Source organism: Leptonotus elevatus, chromosome 15 (genome assembly GCF_054856555.1).
Source record: "Leptonotus elevatus isolate MCC_2025b chromosome 15, RoL_Lele_1.0, whole genome shotgun sequence".
Classification (NCBI taxonomy): domain Eukaryota; kingdom Metazoa; phylum Chordata; class Actinopteri; order Syngnathiformes; family Syngnathidae; genus Leptonotus; species Leptonotus elevatus.
The window spans coordinates 488,515-506,965 of NC_141253.1; the positions used below are offsets into that span (position 1 = coordinate 488,515).

At 47.5% G+C, this 18,451-nt stretch overlaps 2 protein-coding genes across 9 annotated transcripts in view; one reads left to right on the forward strand and one right to left on the reverse strand.

Annotated features, from left to right (window-relative positions):
• The window catches only part of rhof (ras homolog family member F), a 13,392-nt gene extending 12,485 nt beyond the window's left edge, over window positions 1-907 (reverse strand). For 2 of the 3 annotated variants that reach the window (XM_086097462.1, XM_086097461.1), the window contains exon 1: window positions 708-907. The gene's annotated coding sequence lies outside the window, so the exon portion shown is untranslated. The remainder of the gene's footprint in view (window positions 1-707) is intronic. The other variant, XM_086097460.1, reaches the window with a different exon arrangement.
• setd1ba (SET domain containing 1B, histone lysine methyltransferase a) overlaps window positions 1-18,381 on the forward strand; it is a 21,039-nt gene extending 2,658 nt beyond the window's left edge. The window contains exons 1-19 of one of the 6 annotated variants that reach the window (XM_086097454.1): window positions 211-957; window positions 1,174-1,319; window positions 1,518-1,616; window positions 2,053-2,323; window positions 5,239-5,360; window positions 6,068-7,150; window positions 8,659-9,390; window positions 10,528-10,701; window positions 10,791-10,884; window positions 10,961-11,169; window positions 11,575-11,641; window positions 11,733-12,068; window positions 12,552-12,677; window positions 12,810-13,780; window positions 14,658-14,825; window positions 14,940-15,065; window positions 15,180-15,299; window positions 16,322-16,459; window positions 16,831-18,381. In XM_086097454.1, coding sequence (XP_085953580.1) covers window positions 897-957; window positions 1,174-1,319; window positions 1,518-1,616; window positions 2,053-2,323; window positions 5,239-5,360; window positions 6,068-7,150; window positions 8,659-9,390; window positions 10,528-10,701; window positions 10,791-10,884; window positions 10,961-11,169; window positions 11,575-11,641; window positions 11,733-12,068; window positions 12,552-12,677; window positions 12,810-13,780; window positions 14,658-14,825; window positions 14,940-15,065; window positions 15,180-15,299; window positions 16,322-16,459; window positions 16,831-17,004 — 5,217 coding nt within the window. In that variant the 5' untranslated portion in view covers window positions 211-896 and the 3' untranslated portion in view covers window positions 17,005-18,381. Of the gene's footprint in view, window positions 1-209; window positions 958-1,173; window positions 1,320-1,517; window positions 1,617-2,052; window positions 2,324-5,238; window positions 5,361-6,067; window positions 7,151-8,658; window positions 9,391-10,527; window positions 10,702-10,790; window positions 10,885-10,960; window positions 11,170-11,574; window positions 11,642-11,732; window positions 12,069-12,551; window positions 13,781-14,657; window positions 14,826-14,939; window positions 15,066-15,179; window positions 15,300-16,321; window positions 16,460-16,830 lie in introns of those variants that run through there. The other 5 variants (XM_086097455.1, XM_086097457.1, XM_086097459.1 and 2 more) reach the window with 5 other exon arrangements.
• Window positions 18,382-18,451: the final 70 nt, after the last annotated feature.

Below are 18,451 nucleotides of genomic sequence, written 5' to 3' on the forward strand. Positions count from 1 at the left end.
TTTGAATACACTCGTGCATAAAGGCACCTGCTCAAATATGTTTCGTTTTAAAACACATTTAAATGGTTGTCCGTTCAGGGCTACCAGATTTATTTATTTGTATTCACATTTTGTTGGCGATACTAATAGATTTGTCAGGCAATGTCAAACAAAACTCTATACCTGCAATAAAATCAACCAAAAGCAAGTGATATGATGTTAAATGAAACGTAAACACGGCGTCAGGTGACGTTTACGACGGGAAAAGACACTACAGTATTTCTTTGCGGTGATGCAGCTGCTAGTTTACTCACATGTAGATTATTGTTGGTTTATAAAAACAAGGAAATAGCCGTTGGACATTTTTTTTTTAATGAATGTTTTATTCACATTTCGGTAGCGATTCTAACGAGTTATTATCGAACGTATGTCTGTCTGGTCAGTGCGAGTAGAGGCAGATTCGTCACAGGCGTGTTGAGACTGTCAACTCGACACGGAAAAATATAGAAACATTTTCAAAAATAAGTTAAACGCGCACTATATATATATATTTTTTTTTTAACGGGGAGTTCTTAGCGTATCACGTTGCACGACGCCTTTGTCTTTATTCCACGAGCGGGTTGTAGTTGTCGTGGCGAAAGTGCGCCTGTCGTTTCGACGTGCGTCCAAAGCCAACTAAGCTAAGCTAATCGCAGTATTGTGGGAGAGACAGAAAGAAGCTACCGTACCCTGCCGAAGCTCCTCCACACAGCAGCACAGACTCGAGCGGCAGCCACACAATATGTGCGGGCTCTCGCTCAAAAAGGAGCCACTTACAGCCTTCTTAGAGCTAAATCATGTAATGTGAGCGGGGCGAAAGGCGATTCCCCTTTATCTCACTGATTCAACAAGAAGGAATCCCTCGATCGGGGCGAAACATGTCCAAGCCGGGGGAGAGAAACAAATTGTACGAGGACCATGGCAGAAAGCAGAGTTCAAGTAAGCTTCCCCCCCCCCCTTTCTCCACCTTTCTCCCAATTGCCTTGCCGAGCAACACTAAGTCACGCATGTGTAACGTTTTTGGTGGAAGTGTCGCGGTCGCGGAAGGTACTGGCGGCGGGTAACTGGTGGTAACGGCACCGAGCGAGCGTCCGTGCTTTAGCCGTCGCTGCCTCACGTTAGCTCGGCTTTGCCTGCCCGTGTGTGTGCTTTCAGCGCTGGCCAACGGCACGGACAGTCATCCCGGCTCGGCAGAGAAGCGGAGTCACCACTGGAGAAGTTTCAAGTTGATAATCGACCCGGCGCTCAAGAAAGGATCGCACAAGCTGTTTCGCTACGATGGACACTCTTTCAACATGCCCGTAAGTGCACCGCCGCCGGTGAGAGTAACCGAGGAGGCGACCTCCATGATGGGGGACCCTCTCTCTCCCCTGGACTCGGACGCCATCATCGCGGTCGCCTCAGAAGCAAAAGCGACTTGATGTGACTTTGTTTACTTGTCGTCGGAGTGAGAAAATGCTTAGGTGGATGACAGCAACGTGCTCCCCCCTCTTCCGCAGAACCCGGGGATGCCACCGGTGGACAGCGTCCGAGACCCGAGGATCGGTCGCCTATGGACCAAATACAAAGAAACGGACCTACCGGTGCCCAAGTTTAAGGTAGTCTTGCCAGCAAGTATTTTCCTTGGGGTGGAGGTGGGGGGGAAGAAAGCAGAGCTTGTCAAAAGTTCCAGACACACCCCCTTGCCCATCTTAAAGCTTTCTAGGACAACTGTGCTGTATGTTAAAAGTGTGTGTGTTAATAATTAATATCTAATTTGCTACTTATAATTTGAACAAATGTTAACTTTTTTTATTAGCATTGTGGTGTATTGTAGGGCAACTGTTGCATTTGTGTACTATCCTATTCAAAGTCCCGTGAAGGCCAACAAACAGCAAATGTTGATTATTACGTTATAGTAGCAGTCAATTTGTGGGCTTTGTCAAATCAACCCCTCTAAGATTGCGTTTTTAGCTTTGCATCTAATGGCATCTTGTCTGACAGCGTGATCTGCCTCTTAAATCCCTACTCCAACCTCTCCATCCCTCACCCAAGATCGACGATTACTACATTGGCCCCGTGCCGCCGAAGGAGGTGACGTTCGCCCGCTTGAACGACAACATCCGCGAGGGCTTCCTGACGGACATGTGCAAGAAGTTTGGCGACATCGAGGGAGTGGAGATCCTTTACAACCCCAAGAACAAGAAGCACCTGGGCATCGCCAAGGTGGTCTTTGAGAACGTCAAAGCCGCCAAGGCGGCCGTGCAGATGCTGCACAACACGTCCGTGATGGGAAACATCATCCACGTGGAGCTGGACCCCAAAGGTAAACAAACTCCCGCGGCACAGCCGCGTCTCCACTCATGACATCTGGCTTACTTTGGGCGACGGCTGTCATGTGATCACCTGCATCGCTTGGGGACTGAGGGCTAATTGAATTTGATTGAATGTAATCCCTGCTCCCACAAGCCCCTGGCTGAGGGCGCCATCTTCTCCCTCGTGAGCCTAATTTCAGCCCCGTAAACACACACTCGACAGCCTGTCGCCACCCCACCGCTGCAAACCCACTCTGCTGTCATTCGCGGGTGGATTCAACATTTAGTTGGAATGTGTGATTTGTATCTATTGATCCATTTGAAGCATTTTCACTTGAAAGCAATCTGTTCATTCATGGGAACGACAGCGGTGCATTGGTTACCTGCTCCGTGACTGAGCTCGTGACATAAAAGGCTTGTATCTGAAAAGCATCTCTGCCGATTTAAATAAGCGCAAATGCCATTCGTTTCTTTCAGCCCCCCCATAAAACTAACAATTTGCTTTCATTCATTTTGTGAGTCCTTCTGGCGTTTGCGCCTTGGCCACCAGGGGTCAGTACATACACATGAAAAAAAACGGTCACTGCTGCTCAGTAAACTGCAGTAACGGTCAGTTTTCACAGAGGATAAAGAATGGATGCCACTGAATCTTGTTATATTATGTCTACATGTGTTGCATCTCGGTTTGTTAGCCCCTCAATGGCGTTTTGCATTGCATTTGAGCAATTAGTTAGTGGACTTTAAAGCAACAATAAGGAACATTCCGTTTATGTTGATTATGGCGCCACCATATGGACAAAAGCGGTAATGTTATGCCTTGAAGGTAGACCTCATTTTTATGCCCTTGAGCGTCGACATTCAAATTGACTTCCATCTTTGTAACACATGGGGAAAGGGTAAGTGACGTACGCCATCAGGCAGTCAGCACATTTGTCGTTTTTTGGGTGTCAGTGTTCCTACCATCCTCCTCAAAGTTGCTTCGTGCCAGTAAAAATGATACTGTTGCCCTCAGGCCATGGCAAAGGTACCAATCAACTCGTTTTAAGTCCATGTTTCATCAGAAGAGTTATGAAAATATTTTATTAAGATTAAAAGTTCCTAAGTGCTACTTTAATGTGTAACATTAAAGTGTGTAGATCATTTCCTTTGTTTAATCCGGTAAGGATAATGGAGAACAGTTTGTCATTTACAATGCCAACGAGGAGGCATTTTGGGATTCACATCTTGCCCAAAGTAACATCAACACCGTCGGGAATTGACAGCTTGTAGGCTGTTTCCCTCGTATCTCCTTGTTGAACAATTGTTTGCCATCTGTCACCGCTGTATTTCTGCTCCCTAAATGTTTTCATTTTTTTTGCACAAAATTACCAAATTAAGAGAGATTTTGTATATTTACCTTGTCCTTTTCCATTTGTTAACCAAGGCAAATCCTTCCAAATTCAAGTCTTGCGTTCTACATTTTAACAATTCACTTTTAACAAAACCACGACAACGCGGCCATCCGCCATTGTTGTTGACGGTTCGCGCGCAGTCACGCGAGAATCGGCGCGTACGTCTTCAATCGGCCACGATGCGTCGTCATCGAGCTGCGACCGTTACGTCGTCGCCGGAGGGGTATCCTGCATATGGCGTCCAGACGGACGCGTTTTGAAATCTGTCCGCTCCGGAGCCCGCTTTCAAAAGGGATCGCTTTCAAACTCGGAACCCGCGCCGTTGTGTGGACGAAACAGCACGAACGGTAAGAAACTTGTGAGGATACATTGAAATTCGTGTGGACGGGGCCGAAGTTCAGTCCTCGGGAGCCGCGATGCAGCCTATTTCCCATGTTGCCCTCCTGAAGCTAATGATCAGCCTATCAGCAATCTTTGCAGAAGCCTGATAACGATCCTGATCATGAATCAAGCGTGTTAGTGGACAGAGACATGGAAAACAGGCTCTCGGGGACCGAGTTTGGCCACCCCTGGTCTCGAGGAATCTTTTCATCATTCACACGCAATTTTAACAGAAATTGCATTCTCTATTTAGGTTGGTGTTGTCAATACGCATAACTATTATTAAACAAAAACATCCAAACGAATACCAGTGACACGCTGGCCACTATTTGTTGTCATTGGCAAAACATCTTGTGTTGGATTTGGTGAATTTAAGCCGGTGTACTTGTTGCAACTTCTGATCCAGAACCACCCAAGGCATAAGCAAACTAAACTTGCGTTGTTTCTTGTGACCACTAGAGGTCTCCAATTAACAATCAGAATCAGGATATATATTTTTTTAAATTAAATTAGTATTGAGCAAGGACAGAGAGACCATATAGCGAAATGTATGGATTAAGTGAAGAGTCGCGATTAAGTGTTTTGTTTTGTTTTAAGACCGCGTGTGCACAAGTTAACTTCGTTTTAGGACCTAATTGTTCAACTTTTTTCTCTCCAAAATTGTTGTCACCCTTTTTCCGTTCAATTTCTGCATGTTTTTTTATCGTTTGTTTAAAGTCTCTTATTGTATTCATTTAATTTGTTTTCAAACTGTATTGTTCTTTCTTTTTTGTAAGGCCTCCAGTATATCGAGCACTCAATTTTGTGGTTTATCATTTGAAATGAAATCAACCCCCGTGCGCTGCTGAAATGTCATTTGAAAAACTTTTGACTCCTTATTTTCATAATTTCTCAAGGGGATAGTAAACAATCACATTTAGTTTTGGTTCCAGTGGAGGTTTGAACCCCCTCTGAAGATGCTCATAAAACAATCATCAGTAATAAACAGGGCGTCATGTATAAGTTCTCAAATCCACACTTGTGCTTTTCAGCTCCTCCACATGATGCCGAGTTCGGTGTTCAGCCGTCGCCGTCGTGTAAACAATTGATTCCAAACGAATTGCAACAAAGGTGTCTTTATCACATTTCCCTCCCGTGTGTTTTGTGCTCCTCAGGTGAGAATCGCCTTCGGTACTTCCAGCTCCTGATGAACGGAAGCTACACGCCGCGGACGCTGCCTGTCGGCGGCGAGGAAGCGAGAGAAGTTTCCCCTCGGAGCCTGGCAGAAGCGTTGCTGGTAAAGACCCCCTAAAAAGATCCTTCCACTTGCAGGAGCTTCTTTCGTAGCAATCGGATGCAGTGCGAGCCTTTGCGCTGAATTGCTGAGGTCAAATGTCAGCACATATACTTTAGAGTCTTTCTCTTTCAAAAGCTTTCAAACATGCCCTTTGACCTCATGCTGCACCCTGATACGCCAGTCGGCAAGTTCTTTTTCTTCTTCTTTTTTTTTTTTACTTCTGCCACTGGGGGGTTTCAAATGATCGTTTTGAACATCCTGGATATCGTAGTTGGATTTTCCCGTTTACATTACAATTGTATCAAATGTCATTTCTTTGAGTCGATTAGTTGAAGCTGCTCGTTTATTTTCAAAATGGCCTCGTAGCAGACGTGCGTGACGTCATGCGTGCTGTGATCATGACGTCGCTCATCAACTGTTGAAAGGAGACCGATTGGCTCCTCTTTCGTCTGTAACCGCTTTAAACATCAAGAGCGTATGTAGAAACGGAGAAAAAGATGTCTTGGTTTGTTCCGATTGTATTATTGTTTTATGTTTTGTGTTTTTGAAAGCGCCTTGTCTTGAGATCTCGAATCATTCCTACTTGGGTGATTCTTTTCTTTCCAAATTTCGCATGAGGTCCGGATTACGTGTACTTGCGGTCTGGCTCGCACGTGTCATGCCTGGCATTGAAATGTTTTTTTTTTCTTCTTCTGTCCCCCGCAAAGGCATGCGAGCCCATTCGCAGGTTGTCGGAGGGCAGCCTGTCGGCCGCGGCGGGCTCGGTGCCGGCGAGCGGCGGCAGCACCTCGACCACGCCGCTGTCCCTGGAGACGGGCTACTCCAGCCTGAGGCCGGACACCCCCCAGTCCCAGGGGACGCCGCGTCAAGCGGGCACGCCCTTCTCCCAAGACTCCAGCTACTCCAGCCGCCAGTCCACGCCCGCGTACCAGTCGGGCCGGGCGGAGACGTCGGGAGGCTACAAGTCGCGCAGACACGAGAGCAAGTTCCAGGATGCGTACAATCGCCGACCCGAGAGGCCTCATTACCGCAGCAACATGTACCGCGGCGCCACGCCCGAGCACGCGCCCTTTAAGCAGCACCACCTCACCCCGCCGGAACCCCCGCCTTCGACCCCCTCCTTCTCCTACACGGCGCCGCCTCCCGCCACGCCCAACTTCAAGTCGGCTTTCTCGCCCTACCAGGCTCCCTTGCCTCCCGCGTTCCCCCCGTCTGAGCCGTTTTATCACCCGTCCCAAAGGGAGGGCGAGTACCAGCGACCCCCTCAGCCGCCGCCGGCCGAACCCACCGACTTCTTGTCCTTGAAGGATGGACCGGAAACCCCTCCCATGCCAGAGCCTCCGCCGCAACCGGGACCCCATCCTAGCACGCCTCCGCCCAGGACGCCCGAACGCTGCCCGTCGCCCGGCTCGCCCGCCGCCGATCCCGAGCGCAATAGCCTGGATTCGCGCATCGAGATGTTGCTGAAGGAGAAAAGGACTAAGCTGCCTTTCCTGGCCGAGCGAGACTCGGACACGGAGGTGCGAATGGAGGGCAGTCCCATTTCCTCCTCGTCCTCGCAGCTTTCCCCCATCGCGCCGTACACGGGCGGCGGCGCAGCCAACTCCCGACCCTGCAGCACGGGCTTGGAGGACATCAGTCCCACGCCGCTGCCGGACTCTGACGAGGACGACGAGGCCGTTCCCGGGACCGCCTCGCTGGTCAAGAGCGGCTGCTCTCCCCTCGACCACGAGAGCAACAGACAAGTCAAAGAGGAACATCCTCGAGCGCACGTGGAGAAAATGGAGACGGTAGGCGCCTTCTTTGTACAAAATGCTGACTTTGGTCCATTTCAAAGGGTTTGCTTGTTAAAAGACTTTTTCGGCACCCGTGCAAGGGTTCTTCCTGGCACAGATTGAGGCAGAGCTGACCTGGTACCATTCTGCACAACACATACAACTACTTATCAGCTGAGAAGTATTTCCACGCATCTTATTCATCTCGCTACTACAATTCCATTCAGCCTCTCAGCCTTCACATGCAATTTCTCCAGAATTGGCATTTTCTCGTTATTTGTGTTGCGTAAACAATTACGTGTAACACGGCGCTCTCTCGAAGGGGTTTGTTACCTGCCGCACACGACAAGTTTGCCTGTTGGCCCCGTTCAGTGGCACACGTCCTGCTTTCGCTGCCGCGCGTCTTCTCACATTTCGGTTATTACAATGCAAACACATCATTTGTGTAGCCGCGCCACTCCTGCACATTGTTGCGTTCACAACAATTTTTTGTTATGGTTTGTTATACAGTGATGGAATGCTTTGAAATAGTTTGTTCTTTATTTATTTATTTTTTTTAACGTGTCAGAGTTAACTGGAAAATGTTAACTTAAATCCTTAATGCTCTTTTTTGATCATGTTTTTTGGGTTGTGGGCAGGGAGAAGGGGGGGGTACTTGGGAGTCGTGTCACGGTTCACGTGGTCAAGAAAAGGGATCCTATTGGATGACATCATTGTGAGGAAGTGAAAAGAGAACTTTCCCTTGCACAGTTCAAACAAGAGGCTAAGCGAGCTTCTTGCTAACTTACTTGAGATTAGTTGTGGCGTAATGAGCTCCAGAGATGGGAAATATTGTTTGAGAAAGTAAAAACTCAGGTGCTTCGTTCTACTCACCCAAGCTCGTTTACCTGCTAGCTGAATAGAAGCTCCTGTGGCTAAAGCCAAACGGTGGCAGGGATTTTACCGTACTTTCTGGACCCGAATTTCCCATCTCTGACGAGCTCTTCTTTTCTCGTTAGAAGGTACGTCAAAGCAGGGCACAAATGCGATTAGCTGCTTGCAGAGTTGAGTCAACCAGCTGCCTCGAGTCTTTGCCTCCAATTAACCATTTTTTTTCCTCCTCCTTGGCGATCAGAGGGCTGGGGGTCCGAGGGAGATTAGACAAAAGAGACACAGTTACACGGAGGACTTCTGGTTCATGTGCATTGTCCATTTCAAAATACTAAACATTGTGCCAGCGTGTACTAGTTAACCCCAAGGACAACATAAGTAGCCCACGGGTCTGTTCTAAAAAATAGCTCACCAGTGATGGGGCACTGTAACTTGCTAAGAACATTTATTTATTTTATTTTATTATTTTTATTTTTCAATGAATGTACCAAATATTCAGTATTTTGTTTGAAAATAGTGTGTAATATAAAAAAGTGTTTAATTTACTCAAAATGTTTCCAAAATGTCATTTTATAGCCGTCTTTTTAATAGCGCGGCAGTGGTGGTGGTGAAGAACCGGTTTGTGATGACCTCTCTTCCATTTCCCCCCCCAGAGTCATCAATCGTCCGGAGAAGACATGGAGATCTCGGACGACGAGATGCCCGGCACGCCAACCGCCGGCGGCGACTGCAGCAAAGGCATCGTGGTCAACTCTGCCGTGTCCCCCATCCAGACGCTGGCGCTGCCCCCGCTTGGCTTCTCCCACCTGGCCCACCAGGCGGGCTTCGCCATGCCCCACCACCACCTTGGCGCCGTGCCGGGGCATCCGGCTCACCTGGCCGTGCACCCGCACATGCTGCCCCACATGGCTCACTACGGGCCCGGCATGATCCCGATGGTCCAAATGGAGCTGATGAACTGTTTGCGCTGGGAACAGTGGAGCACGGTTCCCATGTCCTTCCAGATGCAGCAGCAGATGCTGAGCCGCATGGCGCAGACGCGCGGCCCTTACCCGTACCCGCACTTCCTGGACAGCGCCGCCTCCGGGCCCTTTGCCGCACCGTACCAACATCTATCCATGGGGGCCGCGCATGCCGGCGCTGCGGCGACGCCGGGCCAGCAGTGGCAGCATCCCAGCATCCCCAAGTTCAACCCGACGGTCCCGCCTCCTGGATATGAGACCAAAAAGGAGGACCCCCACAAGGCCACCGTTGAAGGTGTGCTGCAAGTCATCGTCAAAGAACTGAAGGCCATCATGAAGAGGGACCTCAATCGCAAAATGGTGGAGGTGGTGGCTTTCCGGGCCTTCGATGAGTGGTGGGACAAGAAGGAACACTCGGCAAAGGCAAGTCTCTTTTTCTTAATGCCTTGAAATGTGGTTTTGTGACCAAATATTGTTCGAGTTCGGGCTGCGAAATATATCGAAAAAATATCTCTCACCACGCTGGCCCATGCAATATGCATATCGCAAACACATGCAATAAGTTTCATATGGAATTTTATGCTTTTATCTGAATTAGACCAGTCAGACGTTAACTAAGCGTGTATTCAGGCCAGAAAAGTCCTTAAGTCCACTTGCTTGGTCCGTCCCAAAAGCGGACTTCATTTTTTTGGGTTGGTGCGGTTCATATTCACTCTGTGATTTTTGCAAGTGGACTATATTGCGCAATCACGTCGACCCGCGTGACCAGCTGTGCTCCCATTGGGCAAAAATGACGAGGGCTGAACGCATCACAAAACCCAGAAATAGAGGAAAACATGACATTCAGACGTGGCGTTGTTAGATGCAAGTTATTTGCAAGTTAGCTCATTCAATGGAGGTTCCACGACGTTGTCTCTTATTTTAGAACAGCGCCGTGGACCCGACGGAGCCGTACCGCTCCGCCAGCCCCCGACCGCAACTTGCTTAGCGTGGCTAAACAATACGAATGATTATGAATGAATGTAGCACAATATTCACTTCCGGGCAATATCCCCCCCAATACTTGGCTACGGTGGCTTGTTAAGCCCAAAAAGGAGCATTTGTCCTGCAGTTGGAGCGGATCAGCCGTGGGCCGTATTCAGACCGCGAAGCGGACCAAGACCACCTCAAAAGGTGGGTCTCGGTCCGCTTGTTTGGTCCGCACCAGGATTCGTTCGTGTGTATTCAGAACTGCACAAAAGGTCCAGATCAGCGTGGGAAACGAACTCTGGTCCGTTTAAAGCGGACCGAACATTGCGGGTCTGAATACACCCTAAAATGTGCACCGCCGTCCAATAGTTGAACATTATCGAGAGGTAAATGCAATTAACTATGAATACGTGGAGTTTGCTTATTTTGCTGCATGAACATTTTTTATTCTTTCATTAAATAAAAATGTCATTTCTTTAGGTACATGTTAAATATCGCAATAATATTGATATCGCAATATTTAACAACGATATCGCATGTTTTTCCAATATCGTGCAGCCCGAGTTTAAATGCCGAACGTTGTTGTCCCAGGCATCCTCGACTCCCGTCAAAGGTGCGGAGGGGAAGGAAGAAGAGCGGCCTAAACCCAAAGAGACCATGGGTTCGAGCCTGCTGGAGAACTGGCACAAGGGCGAGGGCTTGGGCTACGAGGGCATGGGGCTCGGGATCGGCTTGCGAGGGGCCATCCGCTTGCCCTCCTTCAAGGTAGCCCAATCGGTTTCTGGTTTTGGTTTCTTCTTCCCAAACTCGTCCGCAGCAGCGTTTGGTTTTACGCCTTGGAATGTGGCACGCAGGTGAAAAGGAAGGACCCGCCAGAGGCAGTCAGCGCGGGGGAGAACAAGCGAGCTCGGCCCTCCACTCCCGCGGATGACGAGCTGGAGGATGAAGGTACTTTTTTTGTCGTCGGTACTTTGGAATTGCTCGATTTTGGTCAATAATGTTCTTGCTCATTTCTCTCGATCAGAACGCGATCGAGATCCGACGGAGCTCCACTTGGACGACTCCAAAATGGACGGCGACGGCGTTTCGACCAAACGGCGTCACTCGCGCCCTCTCGACCTGGACAGCGAGGGCGAGGAGGAGGCGGACACATCGGGGAAAGAGGAGTCGCTGGGCGACCTTGAGGAGGAACCCGACGAGACGGCGCCCGCTGACAGGCCGTCGCCAGGAAAAGTACGTACCGTGACAACTCAAAAAAAAATGTGACATCGCAAAATCTTTTTTTTTTTAATCTGATGAATTGAATCATTGCGTTTTAAAAAGCAACCTGACTGCAATGACACGTTTCCGCCATATGATTTATGCGGTTACTAACATAACCGAGATTTGTACGCATGCCGTCATTCTGCGTGGTGACATAATTGCCGCTCGCTGCCGAGCGAAGCCAAGCGGTAGAAAGCAAGCCAAGCCAAATGATCAAACTGCTAACTTAATTAAACAAGTGTAACGATTTGATTCACTTTGTTTGATCCATCAAAACCAATTTCCGGATTAGAATTATTTTTGTTGCACCACTGATTGATTGATTGATTTAGTTTTTTTTTTTACAGCCTGTTTTTTTTGTTTTTGTTTTCGCAGAGTGTTGATGAGGAAGCTGACCGAATCTCGTCCAGTGCGAGCGCGTCATCAGATTCCTCCGATGATGGTACTTTATTTACTTGTTATTGATAATCACGTATTGGCATTTTTCCCCCGCCGTTTGGCACTTTATCGTCTCGCTACGTCATCTTCCGCAGAGTCGGAGAGTTCCGCGTCGTCCAAGAGCAGCTCGGACTCCTCGTCAACCAGCAGCTCGGACTCCTCCGAGTACGAGTTGAGCTCAGAAGAGGAAGTCTCGGAGGTGGAGATGGAAGACAACGATGCGGGCAAAGCCACCAGGACCTCCTCGTCCTCTTCCTCGTCTTCATCTTCGGCGGAAGAGGGAGAGACGGACTTCAAGCCACCCAGTCCTCCTTCGGTCTCTGTCGGGGACGCCACGGAGGAGCGAAGCGGCAAAGTGAAACTCAGACCGCCAAGTCCCGAGGAGGCGATAACGAAGGAAGTGAAACCGACGTCGCCCGAAGTCGTAACCGGTAGGATCGCTCGACCGACATTTAGCACAGCCGAAATAAGGTGGCATTATTCGTTTACATTATTCAGCGTCCTATCACGTCTGTTGCATAAAAAAAGAAAAAAGAAGCAGAAAATTGGTTCGTAAAAATGGACTTATTAGGATAATGGCAACAACTGGCGTGACAGCGTGACCAGCAATCTTTGCTGGAACTTTTATTTTTATATTGCTGTTATTATGAAAAGCTGATGCACGAGAGGGGAAAATGAAGGCACATTCTGGATCAGCACAAAAATGTAAAAACAAATCCAAAAAATTGAGCCTCTGAATAACAATTTTTTTTTTTACAAATGTGTTGACCAAATTTGATATATTTTCACAATGTTGAAAATGTAGTATTTATCATTCGCACTTTCTTTTCTTTTTTTACCTTTTTTTTTTCTTGCATGCAAACTGTTAACTTTTCCGTACCTAAATAAAGGACACAAGGCTTCTGATTTTGCAGCCAAAGAGGAGAACGTCAGCGGCGATGAAAGTCGCACCGTGAAGTCGGAACCTCGGGAGAACCTGCGGCCGGCCACGCCAACGGGCGCCCTTCCTTCCGACAGCGACCAGGAGAGCAAAGCCAAAGGTAAAGTGGAGGCGGAGGGAGCGGCCGTGACGCCGGGCGGATTAACCCCGCCCCACCTCCATCCCGAAGCCCCCGCGCCCCGACCCGCTCCCGCCTCGTTAATGCACCTCCCTCTCCCGCCTCGCCCGACAGTAGAATCTCGCTCCCTCCTCCACCCGCCCTCGGACCTCCACCAGCGGGCTCGCCTGCCCACGGACGAGGACGTTCCCAGGACGCCCGGTCGAGACCTGATGGAGCGAGCCCGCAGTCTGGGCAAGTCCCAGAGCACGGACACGGTGCCCAACACGCCAGGTAGCGACGCCCCGCTGTCGGCGAGCAGCCTGATGCTCAGCTCGCCGCACGTTCCCGGCAGCCCTTTCTCTTACCCTGCTCAGTCTCCTGTCCTCAGCGCCGGAGTCCCTCGCACTCCGGGCCGAGACTTAACCTTCACCCCTGTCTTCCCTGACCGCGCCGCGCTTAATCGGAAGATCTCCTCCGAGAGCCTGGACGACCGTCCTGTGTTTAAGGAGCCCCCCGTCAGCGCCGTAGCTAACCAAGCCTCGTCAACAGGTTCGGAGCATCCGGCCGGTCTCCCCGGAGACATTCCCGCAGGCTTCCCGGCGGGGGAATCCGACATCTCGGACAGCATCCAGTCCAAACGGAAACCCGGAAGACCCAAAGGGAAAAAGGTTCCCCTCCTCTCCGAGTCTTCGGAGGTGTCGCCCGGATCGACTCCTTTGCGGGATGTGCAAATCTCCGCCAAGTCTCCCGACGGCCTGAGCCCCGACTTGGGGGCGGGGCAACCTCAGACCGCGCCGCTGGCCGAAGCGGAAGACGGCTTCCTGTCCTACGAAGAGGACGCGCCCGTGGCCGCGAAGCCGGCGCGGCGGACGCGGCGAGGCTGGGAGGAGCTTCTCCTGGACAGCCTGTCCCCCGTCACCACGCCGCCGCGATCCAACTTCTCCAGACGCAGCGACTTTGAGGAGATGACCATCTTGTACGACATCTGGAACGAGGGGATCGACGAGGAGGACATCCGACTGCTGCAGGTCACGTACGACGAGATGCTGCAGCAGGACAACGGCTACGACTGGCTCAACGACACGCTTTGGGTTAATCATCCGCATATCCTTTGCAGCGCGAACGCGTCCATCGAATGGAATTGCATGAATGAAACGAAGTCAGCCGGTCCAACGCACCACCACTTTTTGGAAGGAGTGTCACTAAAAGAAAAACTAAGAATTACACTACAATAAAAAAAAGAATTAAGGAATGAAATAGGATCTTTTTCAGTAAAAAGTCTTAATTTGGAGTAAAATCTGCTTTTGTTTTTTGGATAAAATCGGAATTATATGAAAATCGTTGCATTTTGTGAGGAAAAAGTTTTGTGTGTTTTTTTTTTTTTTTTAGATTAAAGCTGAACATTTTGGAGAAGAAAAAGTTTTATATTGAAGAGAAAAAACGTCATGATTTTTTTTGGTTTATTTTTAGGAGGGTTTCAGTCATTACGATAAAATGTTAACAATATTTAAGTTGTAAAATGAAAATGTTTTATATTTTTAAGTAGTATATTTTCAAGATAAATTGTATCTTTTTGTAGTTTGACTAGCTTGTATTTTTTAGATTGAAAGTCGTGTTTTAGATTAAAACTGAAATATTACAAGATTATTTAGTAGTGTAGTAAAGTTAAGTAATAATATATTTTTTTTTAAATCTGTATAAAAATTGTGATTTTGTATTTATTTTGAAAGAAATTCATCTTTTCAAGATGAAAACAAAAAAAGTGGAAGTGTTTTTTAAAGAGTAGTGTGTTTTTTTGGCACTCAATGTGCATGCATTTTCGCTTTCCTCAAAGATGCAATCTCTCCCAAATGACGCCAACTGCTTGGTCATGTGACAGCGCCCTCAGTTGGCAGCCGTAAGCGAACCATTCGGTTCCCTCCGTTTTGCTTCCTCCCGGAGCTCTACGGCCCAAAGAGTTTGTTCCTTGACCGCCCCACACAAACCAACATCCCTCGAGTGAAGAAGAAGAGGCGAGATGACGGGATGAGGGATCACATGACCGGCTGCGCCCGAAGCGAAGGTTACTACAAGATCGACAAGAAGGACAAGATCAAGTACCTGCAGAGCACGCGGCTGCAGTCGGAGGAGCCGCCTTTCGACACTCAGGTCGGCCTGCGACGGAACCGTTCTTTTCATCAGCAATTCATCTGCTGATTAGTTTGTCAATCAATCTGATTTCAAATGGAAAATCGGTTTGAATTTCCATCCCTCTGTTCTCAGGGCATGAGCATTCCCGCGCAAGTCCACGCCTCCACCAGGGCGGGTTCCGAGCGACGGTCCGAGCAGCGGCGCTTGTTGTCATCGTTTGCGTGCGACAGCGACCTGTTGAAGTTCAACCAGCTGAAGGTGAGCACGCGTGCGCGCGCACGCACGCACGCACGCACGCACGCACGCGTTTGTCTTTGCATCGGAAAATCGTCTGCCGTTAGCCCGGTTGCCGACAAATGTCCGCACTTGCAGTTCCGTAAGAAGAAGATCCGATTCTGCAAGTCGCACATCCACGACTGGGGTCTTTTCGCTTTGGAGCCCATCGCTGCGGACGAGATGGTCATCGAGTACGTGGGACAAAACATCAGACAGGTGAGACCGTCGCAACACCTTGTTTGTCAAATAACAGCTAATTATACACACCTTTATTTTTATGATTGAAGTTTGCTGCCTCCGTGCTGGTAAACTGCAAAACAATGCGAGCAATTTTTGTTGCTTCTTGAGCTGGATTAATTTTGGTGTGGGGGGGGGGGGTTGTTTCGCGGGATTTTACAGTCATTGAAAGTTTTTTTTCAAGAAGGTTTTCATTTTTTAGGGTTAGAGTGGTAAAAAAGATTAGGTTTGTGTATTTTCACATGAAACGCTGATTATTGTTTAGGAAAAAAACTCATTTCTAGTCAAAGTTGTCATTTTATGCAAATGAAGTTGCATATTTTTTTAAATAAGAAGATGAATATTTTTAGATTGTTTTGCATGAATGAAGTTATATTTTTTTAAGTTAAAAGTTTGATATTTTCTAATTTTATCAATTTTTTTGTATTTTTAAGATTCAACTGACGTCGTAATTTCAGTAGACAAGTCATATTTTGCTAAAAATTTTTGTTAGATCACAGGTAGTCATTTTCAATAGCAAAGTCAATTTTTTTGGGGGGGAAAGAAAGCCCATTTTATTACTTAGATAAAAGATAAAGATAATAAAAAGGAAAAATGTATATATATTTTCGAGAATGGTCATAAATGTTCAAGCATTTAGTTATACCGTAATTTTATATAACCAGTTGTATATTTTCGAAACGTGTTCCTTTTTAAGAAAAAAAACCATGCATATTTTATTTACATTAGTTATAATTTTATGAGAATAAAGTAGGATACTTTGTATTTCTGGGGATGAATAAAAAAAAGTTTTTTTTTTAACGTAGTCTTATTTATTTTTTTAGATTGAAGTTGTACAGTCTTTTTTTTTTTTAAGATAAAAAGTTGCCTTTTTTGTAGATTAAAGTGGACATTTAGGAGGTTAAAAAAAATGATGCGATGAAAGTTGCCTATTTTTTGGGGGAAAAAACATGACATTTTTCCCCCGCTTGAAGTCAAATTGTGTGTTTTGCTGTCTGCAGGTGATTGCGGACATGCGCGAGAAGCGTTACGAGGAGGAGGGCATCGGCAGCAGTTACATGTTCCGCGTGGACCACGACACCATCATCGACGCCACCAAGTGCGGGAACTTTGCGCGCTTCATCAACCACAGCTGCAATGTAAGTCAACAAAACCGCATGTGGCCATCCTTCCATCCGACCTTCCAATCTTCCTTCTGTCTGTCTTCCCCCCTTCCTTCCTTCCTTCTTTCATTCCTTCACCAGCTGGAGACCTGAAAAGTGGCGAGAAAACCTTTGCTTCTTTTGTCCTCCTCTTTCCTTTGTTACTCCCATTCCTTTTACGCCGTCCTAATTGTTCCTTCCTTCCTTCCTTCCTTCCTTCCTTCCTTCCTTCCTTCCTTCCTTCCTTCCTTCCCCCCTTCCTTCCTTCCTTCCTTCCTTCCTTCCCTCGATCGATTGCATCCGTCCTCGCGCACATGCCAACTATGTTCCATTCAATCTATACACACATGTGTCTTATTTTTTTGCAGCCCAACTGTTACGCCAAGGTGGTGACGGTGGAGTCGCAGAAGAAGATCGTCATCTACTCGCGGCAAGCCATCAACGTCAACGAGGAGATCACGTACGACTACAAGTTCCCCATCGAGGACGAGAAGATCCCCTGCCTGTGCGGCGCCGAGAACTGCCGGGGCACGCTCAACTGAGGGCAAAACTGCCAACGTTGACGCTTCACAATTGATGGTGCTGTTTCATCCGTTTGACTTTTTTTCTGTGGGGCCCCCCGCTGGCCTTGTTGGGCATTGCGAAAGAGTTCACGACTTCGCCGAGAAGGACCTCTGCCAAGGCACACCGATCCTGATCGGGATCAGGATCTCGATTAACACTTTTGTCTTCGGAGTCATTACAAACACCCGAATTGAAAACAAACACATGTTGGCGATTTGAGCGGGACAGCCGCTGCGCGTTGTCACTGGCAAAAGGTGACACTTTTGGCATAACAACAGTGTACCCGAGTGGAAATGTTCCTCTTCGATAGTATTTGCTAAGGTCAGGGATGGCGGTCGTATAACCCACAAGAGCGCTAATATCGCAACAAACAAATAAAACCTCAGAAACCGTTTTAAGGGCAACACCCAGAATGCTCATAATATAAATGATGATGATTGTTTTTTTAAGGACTTTCCATGTTCACTGCATAAAACTCAGCAACCATGAAAATCACTTACAAAGCTCCTTTTGAAGCTTCTGTTGATCATTTCAGAATTCATTTGGCTCATTTTGAGGCATCGGCGAGCTCCTCATCACGTATTATTGTGTCAGTGTTCAAACGGTTCCTGCGGTAGCAAAAAAAAAGAAAGGAAAAAAAAATGTTGAATGCACTTCCGCTTTGCCAGGCAGACGCGACTCGTCATTGGCTCGGCGTCACAATACTGGAGAATTGCGTTCTGTTTATATTGTAAACTTGTACAGAAAATCTGCAGTCTTTTTTTATACGTCATCACGGGGTCTCGCTTTTAAGATGTTTTCTAGGAGAGAAAAAAAGACTGAATATTTAAGGAAAAAAAAGTATTTTCAGGGATCTGTAAAAGGAATGACAATTTCAAGTCAAAAGAAAAGAAGGTCCACCGTGTACAGGAAGTCGGTCACCTTCCATCGCCCCCTTTTTGAAAAGATTGTTTCTTGTGGAAACGTCTTCATTCCTCTCGCCCGGTTCACACCTGTACATAAGCTAACTGTGAATATGATATGAATATATATATATTTTTGTTCCCTGAGGATTTGCTACACCATCAGAGCTCCAAGAGCTGTGTAACATATGATGCGAGCGGTGAGCTTGTAGCGCATTTCAGCTTGTGTCAAGCTTTGCTTTTTTTCTTTTATTTGTATTCATTTTTGTGTTGTAAATTCTATGAAAAAAATCATTTTGCGGTGTGGGAGAAAGCGAGGTTGAAAAAAAAAAAAAGGTGCTGAATCGGCACAGGAAGAGGATTTGAACAATCAGCCTCCTCCTCATGTCTATTTATTACATGACAAATGTATGAACATGTTTGGGGGAAATAAAGCAATTTTGCATACATCCATAAAAACGTTCCCATTCCTCTTATTATATAAACATGGTCAATAATAATTTAGCCCTTTTTCTTGAAATTG